At 46.6% G+C, this 20679-nt stretch overlaps 1 protein-coding gene across 2 annotated transcripts in view; it reads left to right on the top strand.

The window, feature by feature from the left end:
* Positions 1 to 20679, top strand: part of TDRD7 (tudor domain containing 7) — a 314213-nt gene that overhangs the window by 53536 nt on the left and 239998 nt on the right. For both annotated transcript variants that reach the window (XM_082267672.1, XM_082267671.1), the window contains exon 3: positions 10571 to 10712. In XM_082267672.1, the coding sequence (XP_082123798.1) occupies positions 10571 to 10712 (142 nt within the window). The remainder of the gene's footprint in view (positions 1 to 10570; positions 10713 to 20679) is intronic.

Below are 20679 nucleotides of genomic sequence, written 5' to 3'. Positions count from 1 at the left end.
GATCCCCTCCCTTTGCAGACTGGGCAGCACGGCAGTGTTCCAACATAATGACCCCAAACACACCTCTAAGATGACCACTGCCTTGCTAAAGAAGCTGAGGGTAAAGGTGATGGACTGGCCAAGCATGTCTCCAGACCTAAACCCTATTGAGCATCTGTGGGGCATCCTCAAACAGAAGGTGGAGGAGCGCAAGGTCTCTAACATCCACCAGCTCTGTGATGTCGTCATGGAGGAGTGGAAAAGGACTCCAGTGGCAACCTGTGAAGCTCTGGTGAACTCCATGCCCAAGAGGGTTAAGGCAGTGCTGGAAAATAATGGTGGCCACACAATATTGACACATTGGTCCCAATGTGTCAATGTCCCAATCTGGGCATTGTCATTTAGGGGTGTGCTAATTTTTGTTGCCAGCGATATAGATATTTAATGCCTGTTCACACCTGAGCGTATTTCAGCTTGTAAAACGCTCATCTCTGAAGTCTCAAAACGCCCAACAAACAAAATCCCATTCATTTCAATGGCCCCTGTTCACATCTGAGTGTTTTGTCTCCAGAAGAAAAGCCTGAAGCTCAAAAAAGTACATGAGCTTCTTTTTTGGCTTATTATAAGCGTTTTGTTAGATGTCAGTGCCTTCCTCCAAACACCTGCAAAAAAGCCCAAAAAAAACGCCGCCTGATATTGATACGTTCAGGTGTGAATGGGGCCTAATGGCTGTGTTGAGTTATTTTGAGGGGACAGCAAATTTACACTGTTATACAAGCTGTACACTCACTACTTTACATTGTAGCAAAGTGTCATTTCTTCAGTGATGTCACTTGAAAAGATATAATAAAATATTTACAAAAATCTGAGGAATGTAGGTTCTGATGTTGCATAGGTTCAATACATTTTATGTAATGGCTCATACTGCATGTAGGCACTTTTTTTTTTTTTTTTTGGTCTGATGTTGCAGCCAGTTACACTATAAGCCATTGTAAGGATATGCATTGTACTTCTGATGTCCCATTCCACAGTATTAACCATTTCGGTAATGTCTTAATACGGCTTGATAACACTTGTTTTGCAGAATTGTGCAGCCATTTCGTGTTTTAACTCTAGGACCGACAGGACATGTGTGGTTCTTGTGCTCCTTAGGGGTTAGCCATCCTAGACCACAGTTTTAGACCACTACATGACTTCCTTGTAATGAATGTGTCATCTGTTTAGAACATATGCAAAATGTCCTGGGCTTGCTTTGGAGTACTAGTGTAATGCTGGAACCAATAACGCTATCTCTTTTTACATTTGCTTTACTTATGAGTGCTAGGGGTATCTTATCTTATCTTGTTCCGCAGTGGCTCCTTCTTCATAGTTTCCTTGCACATGGGTAGAAACTCAGTTGGAATGGAATTTTATAGAAACGTCTTGTCTTTGCATTGCTTCACTGAGTGTGAAATGTTGCAGCAAATTTGAATTGACAGCACTAAGTCCATTTTGCATGTTATGCGTTGCACTTATGCATTTTGGGTGGTGTCGTGGTGTCTATCTTGTATCCAAATGTTATACCTTTTCATGTGTGGATGGTATGCTAATTTATATTGCTGCATTTAGGTAATGTGTGTCATTATGCTACAAGAAATGTTGGTACAGGGGTATATCCCTATTTTTCATGGGCAGCACAGTGCCTTAGTGATTAGCACTTCTGCCTGGCAGCACTAGGGTCATTGGTTCAAATCAAACTATGACATCAGAGTCCTGCATGTTTTACTAAGTATGCAAGTGGTGCTAAAAGCGGTGGCTGGCAAAGGTGGTTCATAGGTGCAAAAACGTGGTTGTGTGCCTCCTCTGTCACTTCACAGAAGGCACTTTTGTAGTGACCTACAAAAAGGCCGGCTCCCTCAAACAAAACTTAATACATAGCGAATTTAAGGAAAAAAGGAAAGATCCATGTAAGGATAAAGGTACATACCCTTGTTGTACTTGCACACAGTGCAGTGTCATAAAAAAATGCACGGACACCATCCTCCCCAATGGTGAACACTTTAGACCATGACACTATGTCAACTGTAAGACGAGAGGAGTCGTGTACCTTATGAGGTGCGAATGTGGGTCATTTTATGTTGGCAAAACCAAACAGGAAATGGGCAAGAGAATCAATAAGCATATCCAAAGCATGGAAATATGCAATTTCCATCTACCGCTTGGCAGACATGTCAAAAACATGCACAACAACAAAATGCCGAAAGTCACTTTCATCGCCCTAGAGAGAATGCATATACCACAACGGGGGGGGGGCGATTGGAATAAGAAACTCTTACAAATGGAGATGAGATGGATCAGGCGTCTAAATGCCACCACATACCCAGGGCTGAACGAAACGGAAAGCTTCAGACCGTTTCTGGAGGGTTTTGCATCTGGCAAAACAGATTAACATCATAGAAAAAAATATAACCACCACCAATCAGACCATACATATATCATGGGATCTATCCCAAGATATCAGAATTCTGAGATCACACTTAACGTCCCAAAAAAATTCCTTTTGGTGTGCCAGACCTGTGGATATTCCTTCAACGTCTCCATTGGGGATATCCTCTCGGGCATCTAGATATAATTACTGCTGTTAAAACGAACCAAGAATGTTATATATAATATATATATTTATTACGTATTTACTACTCCTTTTTTTCTTGTACAACATGTAACAATTATGTGTATATTTATATGAAGATGTACATCTTGTTTTCATGAGCAAACCACTTTGTTTTCCCCCCATCCTGCACCCGGCACAGCAAGCCCCTGCCACTTCTCGGTGACAGGGGTTACTATGGAGACGGGAATCTACCAGCCACGGCTTTTCCTTGATCTCCCATACACTGTGTCGGCGGCCGAGCTGTCAGGATCGGCTTGTACGGCGCGCGCATCACCCAGGCGCCTGCGCAGTTACAAAAGCCTGAATCACTGACGGAAGAAGCCGATGACGTGCAGCACACCATGCGCATGCGCGAGCGGCTTTATAAGGCCGGGGAGCCGGCGTCCACCCTCACTTCCCTCTTGCAGAGGGAACAGGACGGACGTGGACCAGCGGCGGTGAAGGATTTCACCTCTACCTCTTCTTCTAACACCTAATACCTCCTTGAAAAAAAAATGTAAGTCTGGACGAACGTCTTTTTGCCTGAAGTCACAAATAAAATACCTTTTATCCACAATACTTTACAAATTGTAATAAAACACTTCATAGACAAATGACCATTTTCAGAACGGCTAACTGGCGGCAGCAATCCACTCATGACTGCGGCATCAGGAGAGATACCTTCCCCTCCTCTAAATCTGTATAAAATCTGCAAATGTAAGTGTTTATCTGGGCTCGGACACCCACATTAATTACTTACCTTGGGAGATACAATATAACATATATATATATATATATATATATATATATATATATATATATATATATATATATACTCCTTCCAGAACGATCCAGGACACTACTGGAACAACAATCCAATATCCCTATATGAACACCTCCAAACCTGGATGTGAGTAGCCAACATTGGCAATATATGACCTCCATTTTTATACGATAAAAAAGACAACTAATATATCCTTTCAGACCATGGTACCACACGGCTCCTTGTTGCAGGCTTAGAGGGGACAGAGGCAATTTTGGTTTGCAGTAACAAGATTTTTTTAAAATACAAGTATGTATTTATCATTATTCATTATTTTTTCTTGTATATAACAATTTCACGTATATTTCCAAATGGAAATATTGAATATTATCTATTATACATTACAGCTGGGTGACAGAAAAACTTTGAAAAAGGCTGATACAGCCGAAACGCAGAAATTATGGATGAAACTCTGTGAAACTCCTACATACGGAATACACAGAGACAAGATCCATAAAACTGTCACAACTTATCACGTGTCACGGATTCACTGAGAATCCTTCTTCTCTATTCTTATCCTTTTCACATTGGGCCTGTACCCAACACCAATACTCACAACTGAGTTATAATATTTTCTTATTTATTTACTTTTATGTTAATTTGGTAATAAATTGAGATATAATTTTACTCATGTTCAATTGCTACTTACTTGCCCACAAAGTCCCATTATCCTTGGCTTGAGACACCAAAAAACCCCCTCTCTTTTGGCACTGACAAACATAGCCAGCAACAGCGCTTCCTCATCTTCAGCCATGATTGCAATAAGTGAGGTGGTTGCAAGCACAAATATGCAATATGTGCCCCAATTGGCATATAAAGGGGTGCATTTGGAGGCTTGTCTAGTGGATTTTTTGGCATCTCCTAATATTCCTGAAGTACTCTAGTCATTATTGGCATTTTAGGCCAACACCCTACTGCTTAGTCTTTTCAGGTGACAATAGGTGCACAGTAGCGTGGGGTATTCGTGTTTGTCTCCATGTAACAAATTTGTTGTATATGGCTAGTGGCTATTAAACAGCAGAGATTAACATGGATCCGTGAAGGAGAATGTATGTCTCAAGGCACCGTGCTTTGTCGCATTCCTATACAACGGTGTGGGTGGTGGAAAGTAACCAGGCTAATGCTTTTGTAGAAAATCCTTGTGTGCTTATATTCTATATATGTGGTGTTTTTATATCTCCACCACACTGAAGTGGCACGACTTCGGGGGGCGACCTGTGAAGTCGCGTGCACCGTGACTTCGGCGCGACTTGTACGGACTTCATATAATGAATGTCTATGCAAGTCGCTCCGAGGTCGCCCCGAAGTAGTACAGGACCCTTTTTCGAAGTCGGAGCGACTTGTGTCGCTCCTATTAGAACGGGTCCTGTAGCAGTCAATGGACCGCGACTTGTCAGGCTGACAATTCACCTGACAAGTCGCGGTAGTGTGAATGGAGCCTAAGTTCAGACCTAGTTCTTCCATGTAGGGTCTGTTGAGGCTAGTCTGTTTTTTCTTTTTTTTTTTTTTTTCACTTTTCATTTAGGTCTTTATTTACAGTGTTCTTCAGTTACCCTGTTTCTTTGACCACACAGGCTTTAGGGGCTTTCATCTGTCCTTAATAGACCAGGGACTCAGTAGAGATGGCCCTTTTTTATTAATTATGATTTTTTGGAATCAGTCCTGTTAACTTTGAGCTTTTTTTTTTGCCACTATGGCTTAGAGTTTTTCCTTGCAACCAGGTCCCCGGTTTTTCTATCCATTGAGAACTGGGTCCACCATATCTGTATTTCTGGTTTTAAAAGTGACCAGTTCAGCAGAGGGACTTCTTTTAAAGTGTACTTGGTGATGCGTTTCCTGTTGGAAGAGGTGCTATAGCTCATGGGCTGTCCTGGAAGACTCATGGAAACTTGAGTTTTTTTTTTTTTTTTTTTAAGTTTTAGGCAGAGTGATTAGACCACCTTTCAGTTTTTATTGTTGTCTGTGTCCCAGTTAGGGTAATTTACTCGATTTATCATGTTTGCCACAAGTGAAAGAAAATCCCAAATATTGAGTTGTCTCAGAACAGTATTAGGGCTCTTTCACACGGGCGGTCTGATCAGATCCGCCTGTCAGTTTTTTAGGCGGATCTGATCGGATCCTCCATACAGCTCTATGGGGCAGCGGGTGTCAGCGGAGTCACCTCCGCTGACACCCGCTGCCATCCGCATCCGATCCTGTGCTGAAATCTGGACGGATGGAAACCCTATTTTTCCATCCGTTCAGTAATCGGAGCGGAGCGGATCTGATGAGAGCGGACAAGCGGTCCGCTCTCATCCGATCCCCCATAGAGGGCAGCGGGTGCTGAGACACCTCCCTCTCCGCTCTGCAAGCGGAGACGGAGCTGTCATCCGCCCGGCTCAGCGGGGATCGAGGATCGATCACCGCTGAGCAACACGGATCCGCCTACGGAGGCGGACCATGTGAAAGAGCCCTTAGAGGGGTAATTTTCCAGTCGGGACAGTAGTTCTGGTGACTCACTCAGTTTGGAGGGATTTTCTGTCACTGCCTGTTTTGACTACTGTATAGAAAAGTGAAGGGAAATCAGTGCACCCCATTGAGACATACATGGCAAAAATCCTGACAGGGGTTATAACCCTTCTCTACACTATCCAAAATAAAATACAAAAAATTGCATTTAGTTCTACTTTACATAAAACCAAACAATGACATCCTTTAGTGATCTTGAGGATGCTACATCATAGTGAATTTTAACCCAAACAATGGCTATATGTAAATAAAGGATATAATTGGCCACATTCTCATGCTAAAAAAAAACCATCCTATTTGTATATATTAAAACACATCTTAAAACCATGTCCAGAAACCTGCTAATGCCTGACATGAATCGCCCCCCCCCCCCCCCCGCCCCATACACCTATTGGACCTTTTTAATTGTTTTAAATGCAAAGCTTGTTATCTTGCTAATTTATGCTTCACAGCAAGTGTTGTATAGTATCCAGATTATCCATGCTTTGTATAGGCAGACCATAATGTTTAAGGGTTCCAGTTAAGGAAACATTTGTATAGCAGGAGTGGTTTGAAGCATCCAAATGAGCTCCTGTTGGGGAGAACATTAGCTCTGTTCTAGAGTCTGTTTTTCATCTGGCAACACCCACTCCCAGTCCCTTGCTCTGTGCTGACTGCATTTTTTTTTTTTTAAAGCCCGTAGCGTGTGAAACACACTCAAAAGACTTCACCCGGTGCATAAAAAAGTGCACACACACAAACGTGAGGAACACAAAAAGTGCACAGGGTGTGCGAAACAAATGGTCTTCTCTCCGAAGAGGTAGGACCCGAACCTCGATCCCCCGGGGCGCAAGACTCCTGACAGGGATGTAAGGTACTCATGGTCTGTCTGGCCGAAACCAGACTGACCCCGTTCTTCAGGGGGACTGCCGAAACAGCCGACCCCGAGTACTAAGTGGGGCTCCCCCGAAGGGAGACCCCATGGGAGAGGGCGAACTAAGCCAAAAGGCCATATCCACCCCCTCCCAAGACTTCAAGGCAGGGCCCGAGGACCCACACCCTACAAGTCGTGCAAAAAAGAAAACAAAGGTGATAGTGCAGGTGACAAACTACAAAGAAAAAGAGACAAACAAAACAAAGAGTGGGGGAAGGGGAAGTGGGGAAAGTGCTATGGTGCCATGTGAGGAACCAAGGCAGGCCTTCCAGCCGGAATAAAAAATTCCTCTGGTGCAAGCCAAAAGGCCTGTCCCAAGAGGCAGGTGCGAAAAAAGTGTGCATAGTGCAGTGACCAAGGTGCCAAAATAACTCGGGCGAGCTGCCCCTCACCAGTGAGAAATTAAGGCACCCCTGGGCTGCCACCCCAGGGGCACATACACTACGGGCTTTTTCAGTCTCAGCCCCTGGCCAGACCCAGTGTAGCCCTTGCCTACCAGGAGGTTTGGAACGTGAACAGCATTAGGGAGAGCTTGCCTTCAACTGGGGACGAGGCCCTCTATCCAAAGGCCAGGCTCAACCCAGGAGGAAAAAGCCCCCCTGCCGCCATCCAAATTCCTTACCAATTACATCCAGGAGCAATACTAACCGTGGTCGCCCGGCTTTCTCGCTCCCTTCAAACTGATAGGGGCGGACCCATTCAAATCAGGAATTAAATAAGGGCATTCTCCTCAAGGTGGGATTTTGTCGGCAGACAATACAACTTTAGTAGAGAATATGATAAAATTGTTTGTTTTTATTAAATAACATAGATTAGACAAGTGTTACATTATTGACATACTATAAAATATGTTAACAAGCATTAGAGAGCATAGCATGCATGGACCCGGAGAGAGTCCTTGGGGTTGTAGACCCCCACAGTTGAAGATGAGAAAAGTCCTACTCCAATGCATTTCAAACTTTTGGAACAGATAGTTCCGTTCTTCCTCAGGGAAATGGACTTAAAACTCTAAGAAAAAAGAGAAAAGAGACAAGGTATAATGATGTGACATAACTGCGTGTATTGGGTAAGGTATATCCCTCCAAGAGTGCCAATATATGTATGGATGTGCACCAAAATTGTTGGGGTTGTTAAACTGACCATGTGAGCAGAGGGGGAGGAAATATGTGGGAGAGAAACATCCCAACAGATCCCTCTTCCGTCCAAAGAATTCTACTGTATATCCATAGGTGCATTTCCAAGGCTTGTATGTCTCTCCAGTGTGTGTCTCACATCCTCCTTGCAAGAAGGGTCATAATCTGTGCATATATATATAACATCTAATGTACCCTTGAGTATAAGGATTCTCCATCCTAGATGGAGACTTTGTACATATGTGACAGATTATGGTCTCTTGATGTGATTTAGTGACTGCATGAGATGGGCCATATATGTAGGATTTTTCATATCCCCCCTTTTCCGCCTGAATTGCTGTTGCCGTCGGGAACGGAGTTTTGACACCTATGCCATCAATCATTGTGACCATTTTCTTGAGTCTTTGGGGGCAGTTTACCCTTCCCCCCCCCCCCCTGTGATTCAATACATTGGCCGGTTGTGATGTCTCCCCTTTCCCCTTGTTTGTTTGGTCTGTTTCATGCCTCTTCCTGTCCGGCGCGGGTGAGATGGTGTTCTGCCCCCTCCTCGGAGTAAGGGCGGAAGTTACCTCTGTGGTCCCTGGGGATGGTAGGAGGAATTGTTTTCCCCTCCCCTCCCACTTCGGATCATGGCGGCCAACCAGCATCCGCGCCGGCGGCCATTGGTCCTTCTTCCCTTAGTGTTGGACGCACAGCGGCAACCTCGCTTCTGCGAGGCGGGCCGCTTCCGACGTCTTGACGGACTTCCGGTGTAGACGCCGCTCAGGACGTCGCATCCGGCGGAAGGAGGGGCGGGCCCAGCGCGGCGTTCCCCGCGCTGGCGCCCTTTTTTAGGACGCCGAGGTCCGTGACCGGCTGTGGTCTCCTGGAGCTCCCCCTCATCGGAGGGGTGTTCTTTGATAGGATATATTGTGGTTGGGGACTTTCTCTCTTTTTGAGAAGCCCCCTCTTCGAGCAAATTGAAAGTTTTGTTCCTGGAAGCAGATTTTTATTGGGGAATTTCCTTTTTTTCTTTCCCCCCCCCTCCTCTCCCCCCTTTTGGTTCCTTTTGCTGGAATTTTCTCTGGCCTCTGGAAAACGTGAGTACATTTCCTTTTTGGGAATTGGGCTATTGACATACCACCATTGTTTTTTAAGAAAATTTGTCCGGTAGACATAGTTTTTGGGGTTTCCCCCCTTGAGGACAGATGGGACCATCTCTATATGCCACACTTGGACATAGAGGGTTCCCAGACTTCACCCTCATCCTTCTCCCGTTTTTTCATTAATACACTGATTAATTTGCTTATAACCTTTGTTATAATACAATATATTAATGTTGCCCTATTTTACCGCAAAGGGGGTTTTTGTTTCTCTCTTAAACTACTCAGACATACTTTGTTGTTTTTTTATCCATATATAAAGTCCTTGCCGGTCTTTTGGTAAATATTATTTTTTCTTTTTCTTACCGCGGTCCTACAGGATAGAGGCATGGATTATGACCCTTCTTGCAAGGAGGATGTGAGACACACACTGGAGAAACATACAAGCCTTGGAAATGCACCTATGGATATACAGTAGAATTCTTTGGACGGAAGAGGGATCTGTTGGGATGTTTCTCTCCCACATATTTCCTCCCCCTCTGCTCACATGGTCAGTTTAACAACCCCAACAATTTTGGCGCACATCCATACATATATTGGCACTCTTGGAGGGATATACCTTACCCAATACATGCAGTTATGTCACATCATTATACCCTGTCTCTTTTCTCTTTTTTCTTAGAGTTTTAAGTCCATTTCCCTGAGGAAGAACGGAACTATCTGTTCCAAAAGTTTGAAACGCATTGGAGTAGGACTTTTCTCATCTTCAACTGTGGGGGTCTACAACCCCAAGGACTCTCTCTGGGTCCATGCATGCTATGCTCTCTAATGCTTGTTACATATTTTATCGTATGTCAATAATATAACACTTGTCTAATCTATGTTATTTAATAAAATCAAACAATTTTATCATATTCTCTACTAAAGTTGTATTGTCTGCCGACAAAATCCCACCTTGAGGAGAATGCCCTTATTTAATTCCTATATGTAACTCGGGATGGTGGCAGACCTTTACCAACCTCAATCTGTACAGTTTCTCTACCATTCAAATCAGGAAGGCAATGGAACCATCCGGCTTTCTCTGGTTTGGCCTACTCCGGTCCTCCAGTTACGCCCAGAGCGCCCCGGTTAACTTCGGCCACCACCGATACTAACCTTCCGGTTCCATACCGACACTGATAAGAACAGATACTACACTTGATCTTAGCCAAAATGCCGAGAAGCTCTGTGCTGACTGCATTGTGCCTGCTGGAAAAACCTACCTTGGTTTGAAACTTAACACTTGAGTCGCAAGTCAATAGAATGCCACCTAGGGGTCCCCGCTTGACCTCATTGAGACTCCACCTGCAGCAACAGGAAGCCTGGGACATCATGTAAGAGAAACAAAGGGGAGGTTTAACTTCTCGAGTCCTAAACAGAAGCCAGTGGATTGATATTTCTTAGTAAATGCTATTTACCTCTAATTGCTTATTTACCTCTAATTGCCTTATTTGTCAATTTCAGGTTATCTGCCATGCTGTGATCTGTAAGGAAACAGCCCAGATTGCTGCGCTTGTGGCACGTCAGAGAAGTTCAAAAAAGAAATCCGGTGGCCAAGTGAACTGCCAAATGAGGCTGAAGTATTCTGCCCCCTTCACTCACTTTGGTAATTAGCGTTTTAAGTTTGAGATGGGCTTTTTTTGTATGGAATATAATTAACATAATTTACCACGTGGTATTTTAAATGTGTTTTTTTTCAGGTTTCAGATTCTCCACACCCGAAGCTTATAAAGAAATTGTGGCAACCAATTAGGCTTTTGGTGACTCAAACTCCTCTTAAAGCTGAAGGTTTTCATTGTTCCCTTACAGCTTTCAGAGTTTGTTAAAGACCCCCCAAACCATATATTTTTTGAAAGCATAGGAGAATAAAAGGAAGGTGCTACTGATTTTTAAAGCCCCACGATATTTGCGCAAATCTTTACCAAAGCAATATTTTCGCAAAAAATACACTAAAGTCATTATTCTCAGATACAAACACAGCAAATTTTACAAAATTCCTGCAAAACATAGAAACGTAACCTGTATTGAGTTAATAAATATTTGTATATTTTAAATTTCACCCTTTGTGAAATGGTGAAAATGGAACATACACAAAACTATAAATAACCACATTTCTCTAAATCTGGAGATTTTCATTTTTCGCTTTTAGAGTTTTTAAAAGACCCCTCAACCTATACATTTTCTGAAAGCAAAAGATCAGTAGAATAAATGGAAGGTGCTACTGTTTAAGGCCCCATGATATTTGCGCAAATATTTACCAAAACAATATTTCTCTGTCGCTCATTGACAGACGTAGTCCTCCTTGATTAATATCAACTCGGGTTATACTGCCCTCTACAGGAGTAGGACTAGACAGGAAAGAAAACATTCTGGCCACACCCTAGGGGCAGTCCCAGAGGGTATATCCTCTCACTTCCTGCTACAGCAAATCAGTTTTTTTCTGTCTAGTTAGGAGGAAGGACCTAGATTCCTTGCTAGGATCTTCGGTCCTGGCAGGATTTTTTTAGAAATACTTTTTTAGACAGCTTTTTTTTTTCTCCAGTGTTCCTGTGAGATCTTCAAGCAAGCACGCTGAAACTGGGCGACGGGCTGGATGTTGAGATCCAGTGGTCACCCCAGTTCAGCCTACGAGCGCGTGCAGGCCATAGCTCCGCGCTGGGTCGGCCGCGACATAGTCCCACTGGACGGGGACTGACCCTGCGAGTTAAACGTCTCGCCTGGACGCCAATGACCAGCAGAGTCACGGCGTCCACATTGGTCGACAGCCCCCCCCCACTCCGGTGGAGAGGGGTTCTGTCAGGAGTTGGCGCCCGCCTGGTTCCGGTATGGTGAGTAGAATGTTCCCCCTCTCCCCCTGTCGGGTTTGTTGGTGGACGCGGGCCCCTCCCTGGGATGGTCGGACACTCAGTTTCTGGGCCTCCCCTCTATCCTATAACAGGTCACAGATCCCCCAATTTGAGTGTGATTTTGTGAATAGAAACCAGGAGGCTTGTTTTGGGAGCTGACTATCTAAAGTCACTATATGACTGTAAGGATGACTGAAGTCAGTGGCAGACTACTAAAAGGCATTACTATTGAGGTATAGAGGTATCCTACCTGTCATAGTGTGTACACAGGCCGATGCCTATGCCTGAGTTACTGCAGCCACAGATCGCCATCCCTCCAGAAAGCCGGTCACTTCCACAGGCCGCACAGCCTCCCGCAGGCCGAGGACACCTCCCGCAGGCAGAGGCACTCCCACAGGCCGCACAGGCCGAATGCACACCTCCCGCAGGCCGCTGCTAGCTTGCAAGCCGCTGCTATCCTACACAGGCTGCCGCCATTTTCCTGCAGATCGCACGAGGCCGCCATATTGGCGAAGCCTCGTGTCTCCAGCATGGGGGCGGCCATGTTTGAGGTGACCAAACACCTCGAGTAATTGGGAGGCGCCGGAAGGCGTGTAAAGGGGCGGAGCCGCCTCCTTGGCCCGGGAAGGCAAGCCAAAGACTTCCTGTCTGTAACAGACAGTGCTGGAAGCAAGTTGTTAAGAAACTTCTGTGCATCAGGTGAGCCTTGGGGTCTCTCTCTCTCTCTCTTTCTGAGGGGTCCAAGCAGGTAGACTGAGGGGCGCTATTGCGCTGGGGGACTAAGTAGAAAAAAAAAAAGTTTTTTTCTTGCAATTAATTTTTTTGTGTTTGCTGGCAAGTGTCTTGTTACATGAACCCTGCCACACATGTATCCCCACTTGATCCCCTCGGGGTGGCCGCAGGACCCTCCAGTACCCCACTTGTGATGATGCATTATCAGCAGTTTTGTAGTCTTTGGTATCCCAGGTGGAGGTAGCCTGTCAGGGACGGGGGTCAAGAAGACCGACCCCCGCCTACCCCTATGTCATCTGATACTTCAGATACGGATTCTGAGCTGGTCATTGCAGTCCCTTTTCTGGGGTTGTTGTCTCAGGTACGGTCTCCTCAGACAGTGAGGAGGACGCTTCTGCCTCCGCCATAGCACAAGAAGCGTTGGTGGAAGCACTAGTTGTGTCTGTCCGGGAAACCTTAAATCTTGAGGTTACACCGGCAGAGGTAGCTGAGACTCATATTCCGTTTTTGGTACTAGCAAGCCTACCAAAATGGTGAAGCGTTTCCCTTGCCCAAATGGGGTCGTCCGTAAACGAGCCCCTGCTATTTCCAAACGCATTGCCAGGCGCTATCATTTTGAGGAATCCCTTATTACAAAGATGGACGGTACCACCAATAGTGGACTCACCGATTTCCAGACTAAATAAAGCCACTGTTATCCCGTTGGATTGACAGAAGGGACGTCTTCACCGGTTTCCGGATCCAGGGCTTTCCCGAATCCCGGATAAAGGGGTTCGCAAGGTCATATGGTCGGGATACAAGATCGAGTTTTGATCACTTCCACCGGTGCGATTCTTCCCTTCCAATATTCGACATCCCCGGGTCGCTTAAAAAGCTTTGCGGGGGACAGCTTGATGCAACAAGCAGTGGTAGTTCCCATTCCTTGGAGGAGTTCTAGTCTAACCTGTTCACAATGCCCAGGAAAAAGGGCTAGGTGCGTCCAATTCTGGTCTTGGAAAAGATGGAGCCCATCCATACAGTGGTGGCCTCCCTGCATCAGGGGGATTTCCTGGCGTCCATAGATATTTAGGATGCCTATCTTCATATCCCCATCTTTGCAGGACATCAGCGTTTTCGTTGCTTTTCCCAAAGATCATCCCTGGTTCCCACCAGGAGACTGAACTATCTGGGCCTAATTTTGGATACATCCTTGGCAAGAGTGTTTCTCCATGCGGAGAAACTCCAGAAGATTCAGTCAATGATTCGAATGTTGCTGTCCGTCAACTGGCTGGGTTTGATGGTCGCCTCCTTAGAGGCAGTACCGTTTGCCCAGTCTCATACCTGAATTCTCTAAGAGGAGATTCTTCTCAAATGGAATCGGAATCTCGATTCTGTGGACAATCGGATCCGGTTGAGCGAGCGGACCAGGGAGGCTCTGGTCTGGTGGCTTCGGTCTCCGATGCTCAGCCAGGGGAAGTCATTTCTTCTGATAAATTCCAGGTTACCGATAAATGTGTTGGAACTGAGAGCGATCAGACTTTGTCTGATTTACTGGACCGAGCAGCTCCAGGGCAGCCCGGTTCGGATCCAATCGGACTATGCCACGGTCATAACTTATGTCGATCACCAAGGGGCACCAAGAGTGCCCTGGCGGCCATAGAAGTGGCCAACATTCTTATTGAGGGAACAGTTGTTCCAGTTCTCTCTGCGATATTTTTCACGGGGGTGGACAGGCAGATTATTTCAGCCGTCAGATTCTGGATCAAGAGGAATAGTCTCTTCATCCAGAGGTATTTCACCAGCTGTCCCTTCATTGGGGCACCCCGGATATGGATCTGTTGGTAGGTTGGCTCAACAGGGCTCGCGCCTGCGATCCTCTAGCGGACGCTGCAGACGCGTTGAGCGCCCCTTAGGGGAAGTATCATCTACTGTATCCCCCCTCTCAAGTTACTGCTGAGATTTCTCCGCATGATAGAGGTGGAGGGAACTCCAGTTATCCTGGTAATTCCGGGCTAGCCTCGTCAAGCCGGGTACGCCGACTTGGGCAAGACTAGTCGCGGACGCTCCTTGGAGACTTCTTCTCAGGGAGGATCTGCGGTCTCAAGGACCGATCTTCCATCGTGCTTTACAGTCGCTGGCTTTAACGGCCTGGCCATTGAGACCCAGGTACTGAAGGACAGAGGATTGTCAGCTTCAGTTATTCCTACTCTAATTAAAGCAAGGAAAGCGACTTCCAGCAAAGTCTATTGTCGCACATGGAAGGCTTATATTGCGTGGTGTGAATCATAGGAATTTTCCCCCATGTACCTATTCGGTGACCCGAATCTTGGTTTTTTCTGCAAAAGGGGGTTGAGCAGAAACTATCCTTGAGCACTATCAAGGGTCAGGTTTCAGCGTTAGCAATCTTCTTCCAGAAGCCTCTGGCTACTCATTCCTTGGTGTGGAATTTCATCCAGGGGGTGCAGCACTTGGCTTCGCCAGTGCGCGCGCCCTTACCACCCTGGGATCCTAATTTGGTGTTGTCGGTTCTTCAGAAACCTCCCTTTGAAAATATCAGGGAGATTCCCTTGCTTACATTATCCCAGAAGATGGCCTTCTTGGTGGCTATCACTTCTGCACGCAGGGTGTCAGAACTGGCTGCATTATCGTGTCATTCCCCATATCTGGGGATTCCTAGGGATAAGGTAGTTCTTCATCCGAAGCCATCTTTTCTTCCTAAGGTGGTTTCAGATTTTCATCTGAATGAAGATTTTGTGCTACCTTCCTTGTGTCCTAAGCCCAGTCGTCCTCGGGAATGTGCGTTGCATTATCCCAGAAGATGGCCTTCTTGGTGGCTATCACTTCTGCACACAGGGTGTCAGAACTGGCTGCATTATCGTGTCATTCCCCATATCTGGGGATTCATAGGGATAAGGTAGTTCTTCATCCGAAGCCATCTTTTCTTCCTAAGGTGGTTTCAGATTTTCATCTGAATGAAGATTTTGTGCTACCTTCCTTGTGTCCTAAGCCCAGTCATCCTCGGGAATGTGCGTTGCATTCCTTGGATGTGGTGCGGGCAATCAGGGTATACCTGAAGACTACGGAATCGTTCCGTAAGACGGATTTACTTTTTGTGATCACGGATGGCCCCAGAAAGGGGTTGCCTCCATCTGCCGCGACTATCTCCTAATGGATTAGACAGACGGTGGTACGGGCTTATTCTATTAAGGGTCGGAATCCTCCGTTCCCTGTTAAGGCGCACTCCACTCGAGCGCTCAGTACTTCCTGGGCCTACCGCCATCAGGCGTCAGTGGTCCAGGTTTGCAAGGCGGCTACCTGGTCGTCGGTGCATACCTTTACAAAATTTTATAAAATTTATGTGATGGCATCGGTGGATGCCTCATTTGGCCGCAAGGTTTTGCAGGCCGCAATTTGAGGAGACCGGTGGTCTACCTCGAGGGTTTTTTTCCGTTGGAATTTCAGTTGAGTCTCATCGTGTGATTGATGAGCCTTTAAAACTTCTAGTTGGCACCGGTTGGGCCTTCTAGATTGGATTTTGATTTCCATTTTCCCACCCCTCATTTGTGGCACTGCTTTGGGACGTCCCGAGTTGATATTAATCAAGGAAGACTACGTCTGTCAATGAGCGACAGAGAAAAATGGATTTTTGTAAAATCTTACCGTAAAATCCTTTTCTCTTAAGCTCATTGACAGACGTAGTACCCGCCCCTCTGTTTTTGAGTTGGGTTGGGTTAAATTCTCTAAACACTGCTTTGTGACATAACTGATTTGCTGTAGCAGGAAGTGAGAGGATATACCCTCTGGGACTGCCCCTAGGGTGTGGCCAGAACGTTTTCTTTCCTGTCTAGTCCTACTCCTGTAGAGGGCAGTATAACCCGAGTTGATATTAATCAAGGAGGACTACGTCTGTCAATGAGCTTAAGAGAAAAGGATTTTAAGGTAAGATTTTACAAAAATCAATTTTTCTCTTTCTTTTATCGATGGACACAGCACTTCATAAATCATAACTACTGGTTTATATTGTCTCCTCCAGGAGTAGTAGTACTAGGCAGAACAAAAAACACCTGGTTACGCCCATGGGCTGTCTTGAGCTTGGTATATAACCCCCCTCTCTGCTCTAGGTAATCAGTTTTAGTCTGTCTAGTCAGGAGTAAGGACCTAGGCTCCTAGCTGGGATCCCCTAGCAATTTTTTCTCCTTCCTTACATTTTTTTCTCTGGAGATCTACAATCAACTGCGGGGCTGGGCCACGGGCTGTATAATCTAGATCCAGTGGTCCCCCAGCCCAGCCAGATCGCAGCTAAGCGCTAGGTCAGCCACGACATAGCCTCGCAGACAGGCTGGCCAGCGAGTTAAACGTCTTGCAGGGTGGCATACGACCGGGCTTGGGTCTGATTCGCAGCGGTCCCTTGGCCAACAGCTCCCTTACTTCGGTGGCAAGGATTCTGTCTGGAGCGGAGTCTCCCCTAATAGGTGTCCTGCCTTCGTGGGTGGGTCCCCTTTCAGGGGGTGCAGCGTTGCAGGGGGCGCAGGGAAGAACCTGGCAGCATGCTTCAGCGTTTGTAGCTGATGGTGGTAATTCTCCCTTAGTCTGGCTGGTCTTCGGTTGGCGACCATGTTTGTGTAGCCTGATAATGTCACGGGGGGCGATTTTCCCATAGTCAGGGAAACGCTGGAGATGACCGAAGCCTCGTGGGGATGCACAAGCTCTTCCTCCTCAGTTTCCTCTTGTCCCAGATGGAAGTGGAGTGTGGGCAAAGGCCCAGAAGGAAGCGTCCCCTGCCTTCCCCTGCTCAGTCTGTCTCCTCTGATTCTGAGCCTGATGCCGCCGTGGGACTTAATATCACACCCCCAAATCCATCCGATAGTGAGGATGATTCCTCCACGGTCACAGTAGCGAATGAAAAAGCTGGTAGACTCACTTATCACTGCAGTGCGTGAGACTTTAAAATGAAGGATGCGGCTGATGTAGCCATGGACGTGGCAGTGTTGTTTGGTACACATAAGTCGCCTTAAACTCCAAAGGTGTTTCCTTATGTGCCTTATTTTGACAGGTTTTACTGTATGGAATGGGAACAACTAAAATTACCCTTTGTGGTCCCCAAACATTTTGCTGTACGTTACCCTTTTGAGGAGTCCCTTTTTAAAAAAGTGGGCTAGTTCACTAGTGGTGGACCCTCCTGTTTTCAGGTTGAATAAAGCAACCGTGATCCCAGTAGAGGAATCCCCGTCCTTTAAGGACTGGGCTGACAGGAAAGCGGAGGATGTGGCACGCAGCATGTTTACTGTGGCTGGTTTGGCATTGCGGCCAGTTGTGCCTCAGCCCTGGTGTCTCAGACCCTAACTGAATGGGCCAAGCTTTTGCGCCAGGGCCTGGGGAGAGAGCAGGTCCTGCTTATGTTGATTTAGCGGACCAGTTGGTTCATGGGCTGCAGTTTATTTATAAAGCAGCTTTGGATACAACTCCTGTGCTATCCAAACTTTGTTTCAGCGGTGGTGATTAGGCGCGTGCTGTGGCATAAGAATTGGTCCACAGACCAAGCCTCTAAGAAAGCGCTTTATTGATCTCCCCCTTCAACGCGATCGCCTGTTTGGGACTACCCTGGGTGACATCATTAAGGGTATCACGCGGGGGAGTATCTTTCTGCCACAGTCAGGGAAAGAGAAGGAGCCTTGTCGCAGACTGGGGCCCTCCATTTCAGCCCATAGAAAATTCTTTAGTGCTTCTGGTACAGAGAATAAGGGAAATTGATCTTTTAAATCTACCCCGGGAGGTTCCAAGCAACCTTAGCATGGTAAGTCCAGAGCTAGCTTCTCTGGACCAGCAGACAAGGCCCTTTCAGCATGAAGTTTTGCCCTCACCGTTCTTGGGATGGGGGGACATCTTCGCTGGTTTCCGGTCCCAGGAACTTTTTGTGAGCGTCAAGGAGATCTGCGAAATGTTTCTTTGGGGGGTACCCAGAAAGGGGGGCAAAGTTTGTCCTTTTTAGGTTTTTAAGGTCCCGAATCTCCTTTTTGTGGATTTAATTCCTGCAAAGGTTCTGGTGATGTCTAAACTACCTAAAGTCCTCCCCCCCCCCCCCAATCCCTGTCCAGGGAATTGATTTACCTAAGTCGGATTTTAATTCTGTCCAGGGTGGTCCTTCCTCTGGACAAATTTCAGGAACCACAGGCTGTGATTCACCGGCAGCTGTCACCCAGACAGTTCTCTCTCCCAATTTGCATACAGGTTCTGAGTCTGGTGGTATCCACCTTCAAGACAATTCTGTTTGCACAGTCCTACATGCAGCTCCTTTAGCAGGTTCGGCTCCACAGAAGGATACCGAAGTTCGTGATGAAGTCACAGGGTCCTCTGACAGACGCCGCAGGCGTCCAAGGGCTACGGTAAGGCTAGTATCATCCTCGGCTCAGGCTTCTTCTGCAGTTGCTGCGATGAATCAAGAGCGAGGATCTTCCTAACATTCTGGTGGCCGAAAAATGTCCCTTGGGGGCTTCTTCTCAGAGAAGTTCATTTGTCCCATGGGCTAATCTACCATCCTGAGCACGCTACCACCCCAACCACTACGTGCTGTCGGCGAGCTGTAGGCGGATATCGCCGAACGCTGACGAGTGCTACCAAGTGTCGGGAACAGGGCGGAGCGGAGATAGGCGAACGTGATAGCAGGACTGTCGGGGGAGCAGCGGCGGTGTCTTGATCCGGTACCCTGGGGACGGTATGATACTGGTGAGCCATCGGTCGCTGAACCTTCTGGCCATCTCCTCTCGTTTATATGCCTAATATTTATATTTTACATGTGAGTTTTATGTGAGGGGGACGTGGCTTGGGTTTTTTTACAATAAAGTTTTTAGAACTACTGCCCTATGAGTTTTCCCTTTCATACACATGTGATGCCGTTCTGAGTGTTCCAGTCTTCTGTGAGCTTTCCTGAGAGAGATTCACCTGCCAGTGTTGATTATCCTGAGGAGTGATCCGGGATTTATATTGGTACTCTGAAGGCTCAGTTGTTTCAGGCATTCGGTGAGTGTTGACTGCCTAATGGGTCACGCGGTGTGGTGGAAGTTTGCCATCCATTATCTTTTCACTTCATGGTGACGGGTCATCCCCTTTCCGATTGGTCAAGATGGACTTTTGTATTTATTACTAGTACATCTATCTCACTTGATTGCTGTATTTTGTATATATGGTGTATGTATGCACCCATTTAAGCGCTGCTTATGTGGTACTTCCTTGTCTTTGACTTTGAGGCTATTCACATCTTTTTATCATCCTGCTTTATTGTCGCTGATTTTAATGGCTTAGCTATTGAAAGCCAGGTACTGAGGGATGGAGGTTTGTCTGGAACAGTGATCTCCAGATGGATCAAACAGATGGTGACTCAGGCCTATTCTGTTAAAGGTCAGGTTCCACCTTTCCTTGTCACGGTGCATTCTACTCGGGCGCTGAGTGTACCTTCCGTCACCAGGCATCAATATCGCAAGTTTGCAAGGCGGCCACTTAGTCGTCGGTGCATACCTTCACAAAATTCTATAGGGTAGGTACTTTGGCATCTGTGGATGCTTCTTTTGGCCGCAAAGGCTATTTTCTTGTAGCCCATGTGCTGTTGAAGATCAGCGGCCATGTTCGTGGCCATTTTGCAGTGGATCACCATTGAATATCAATGGCGGCCATGTTTTTGAATTCCCTAGAGGCGTTTCTTTGGTGGTGGAGCCCCTCCCTATACCCTAGTGCTGACACTTAGGTTTTTTTCTCTGCTGATCGAGACCACTGCAGACACGTGCTGTACAGACATTCTGGGCCTTCCTGGTGCATCTCTGTTGCGGGTGGTGAGTCTGGGGGGTCTCTCTCTCTGCTGGGGGTCTTCAGTGCGCTCTGCTTGACCTCTTGGGGGTGCTACAGTGCGGTGGGGCATTCTTAAAGAGGTCACAGGGCCCTCCCAATCCCAGCTATCCATAGATGCACTGTCGGCGGTCCTGGAATCCTTTGTGTCCTGGGTGGAGGTGGCATTTAAGGGGCAAA

Source organism: Pelophylax lessonae (assembly GCF_965119305.1).
Source record: "Pelophylax lessonae genome assembly, chromosome: 1".
Taxonomy (NCBI): Eukaryota; Metazoa; Chordata; class Amphibia; order Anura; family Ranidae; genus Pelophylax; species Pelophylax lessonae.
This window is presented reverse-complemented; position numbering and strand designations above follow the sequence as displayed.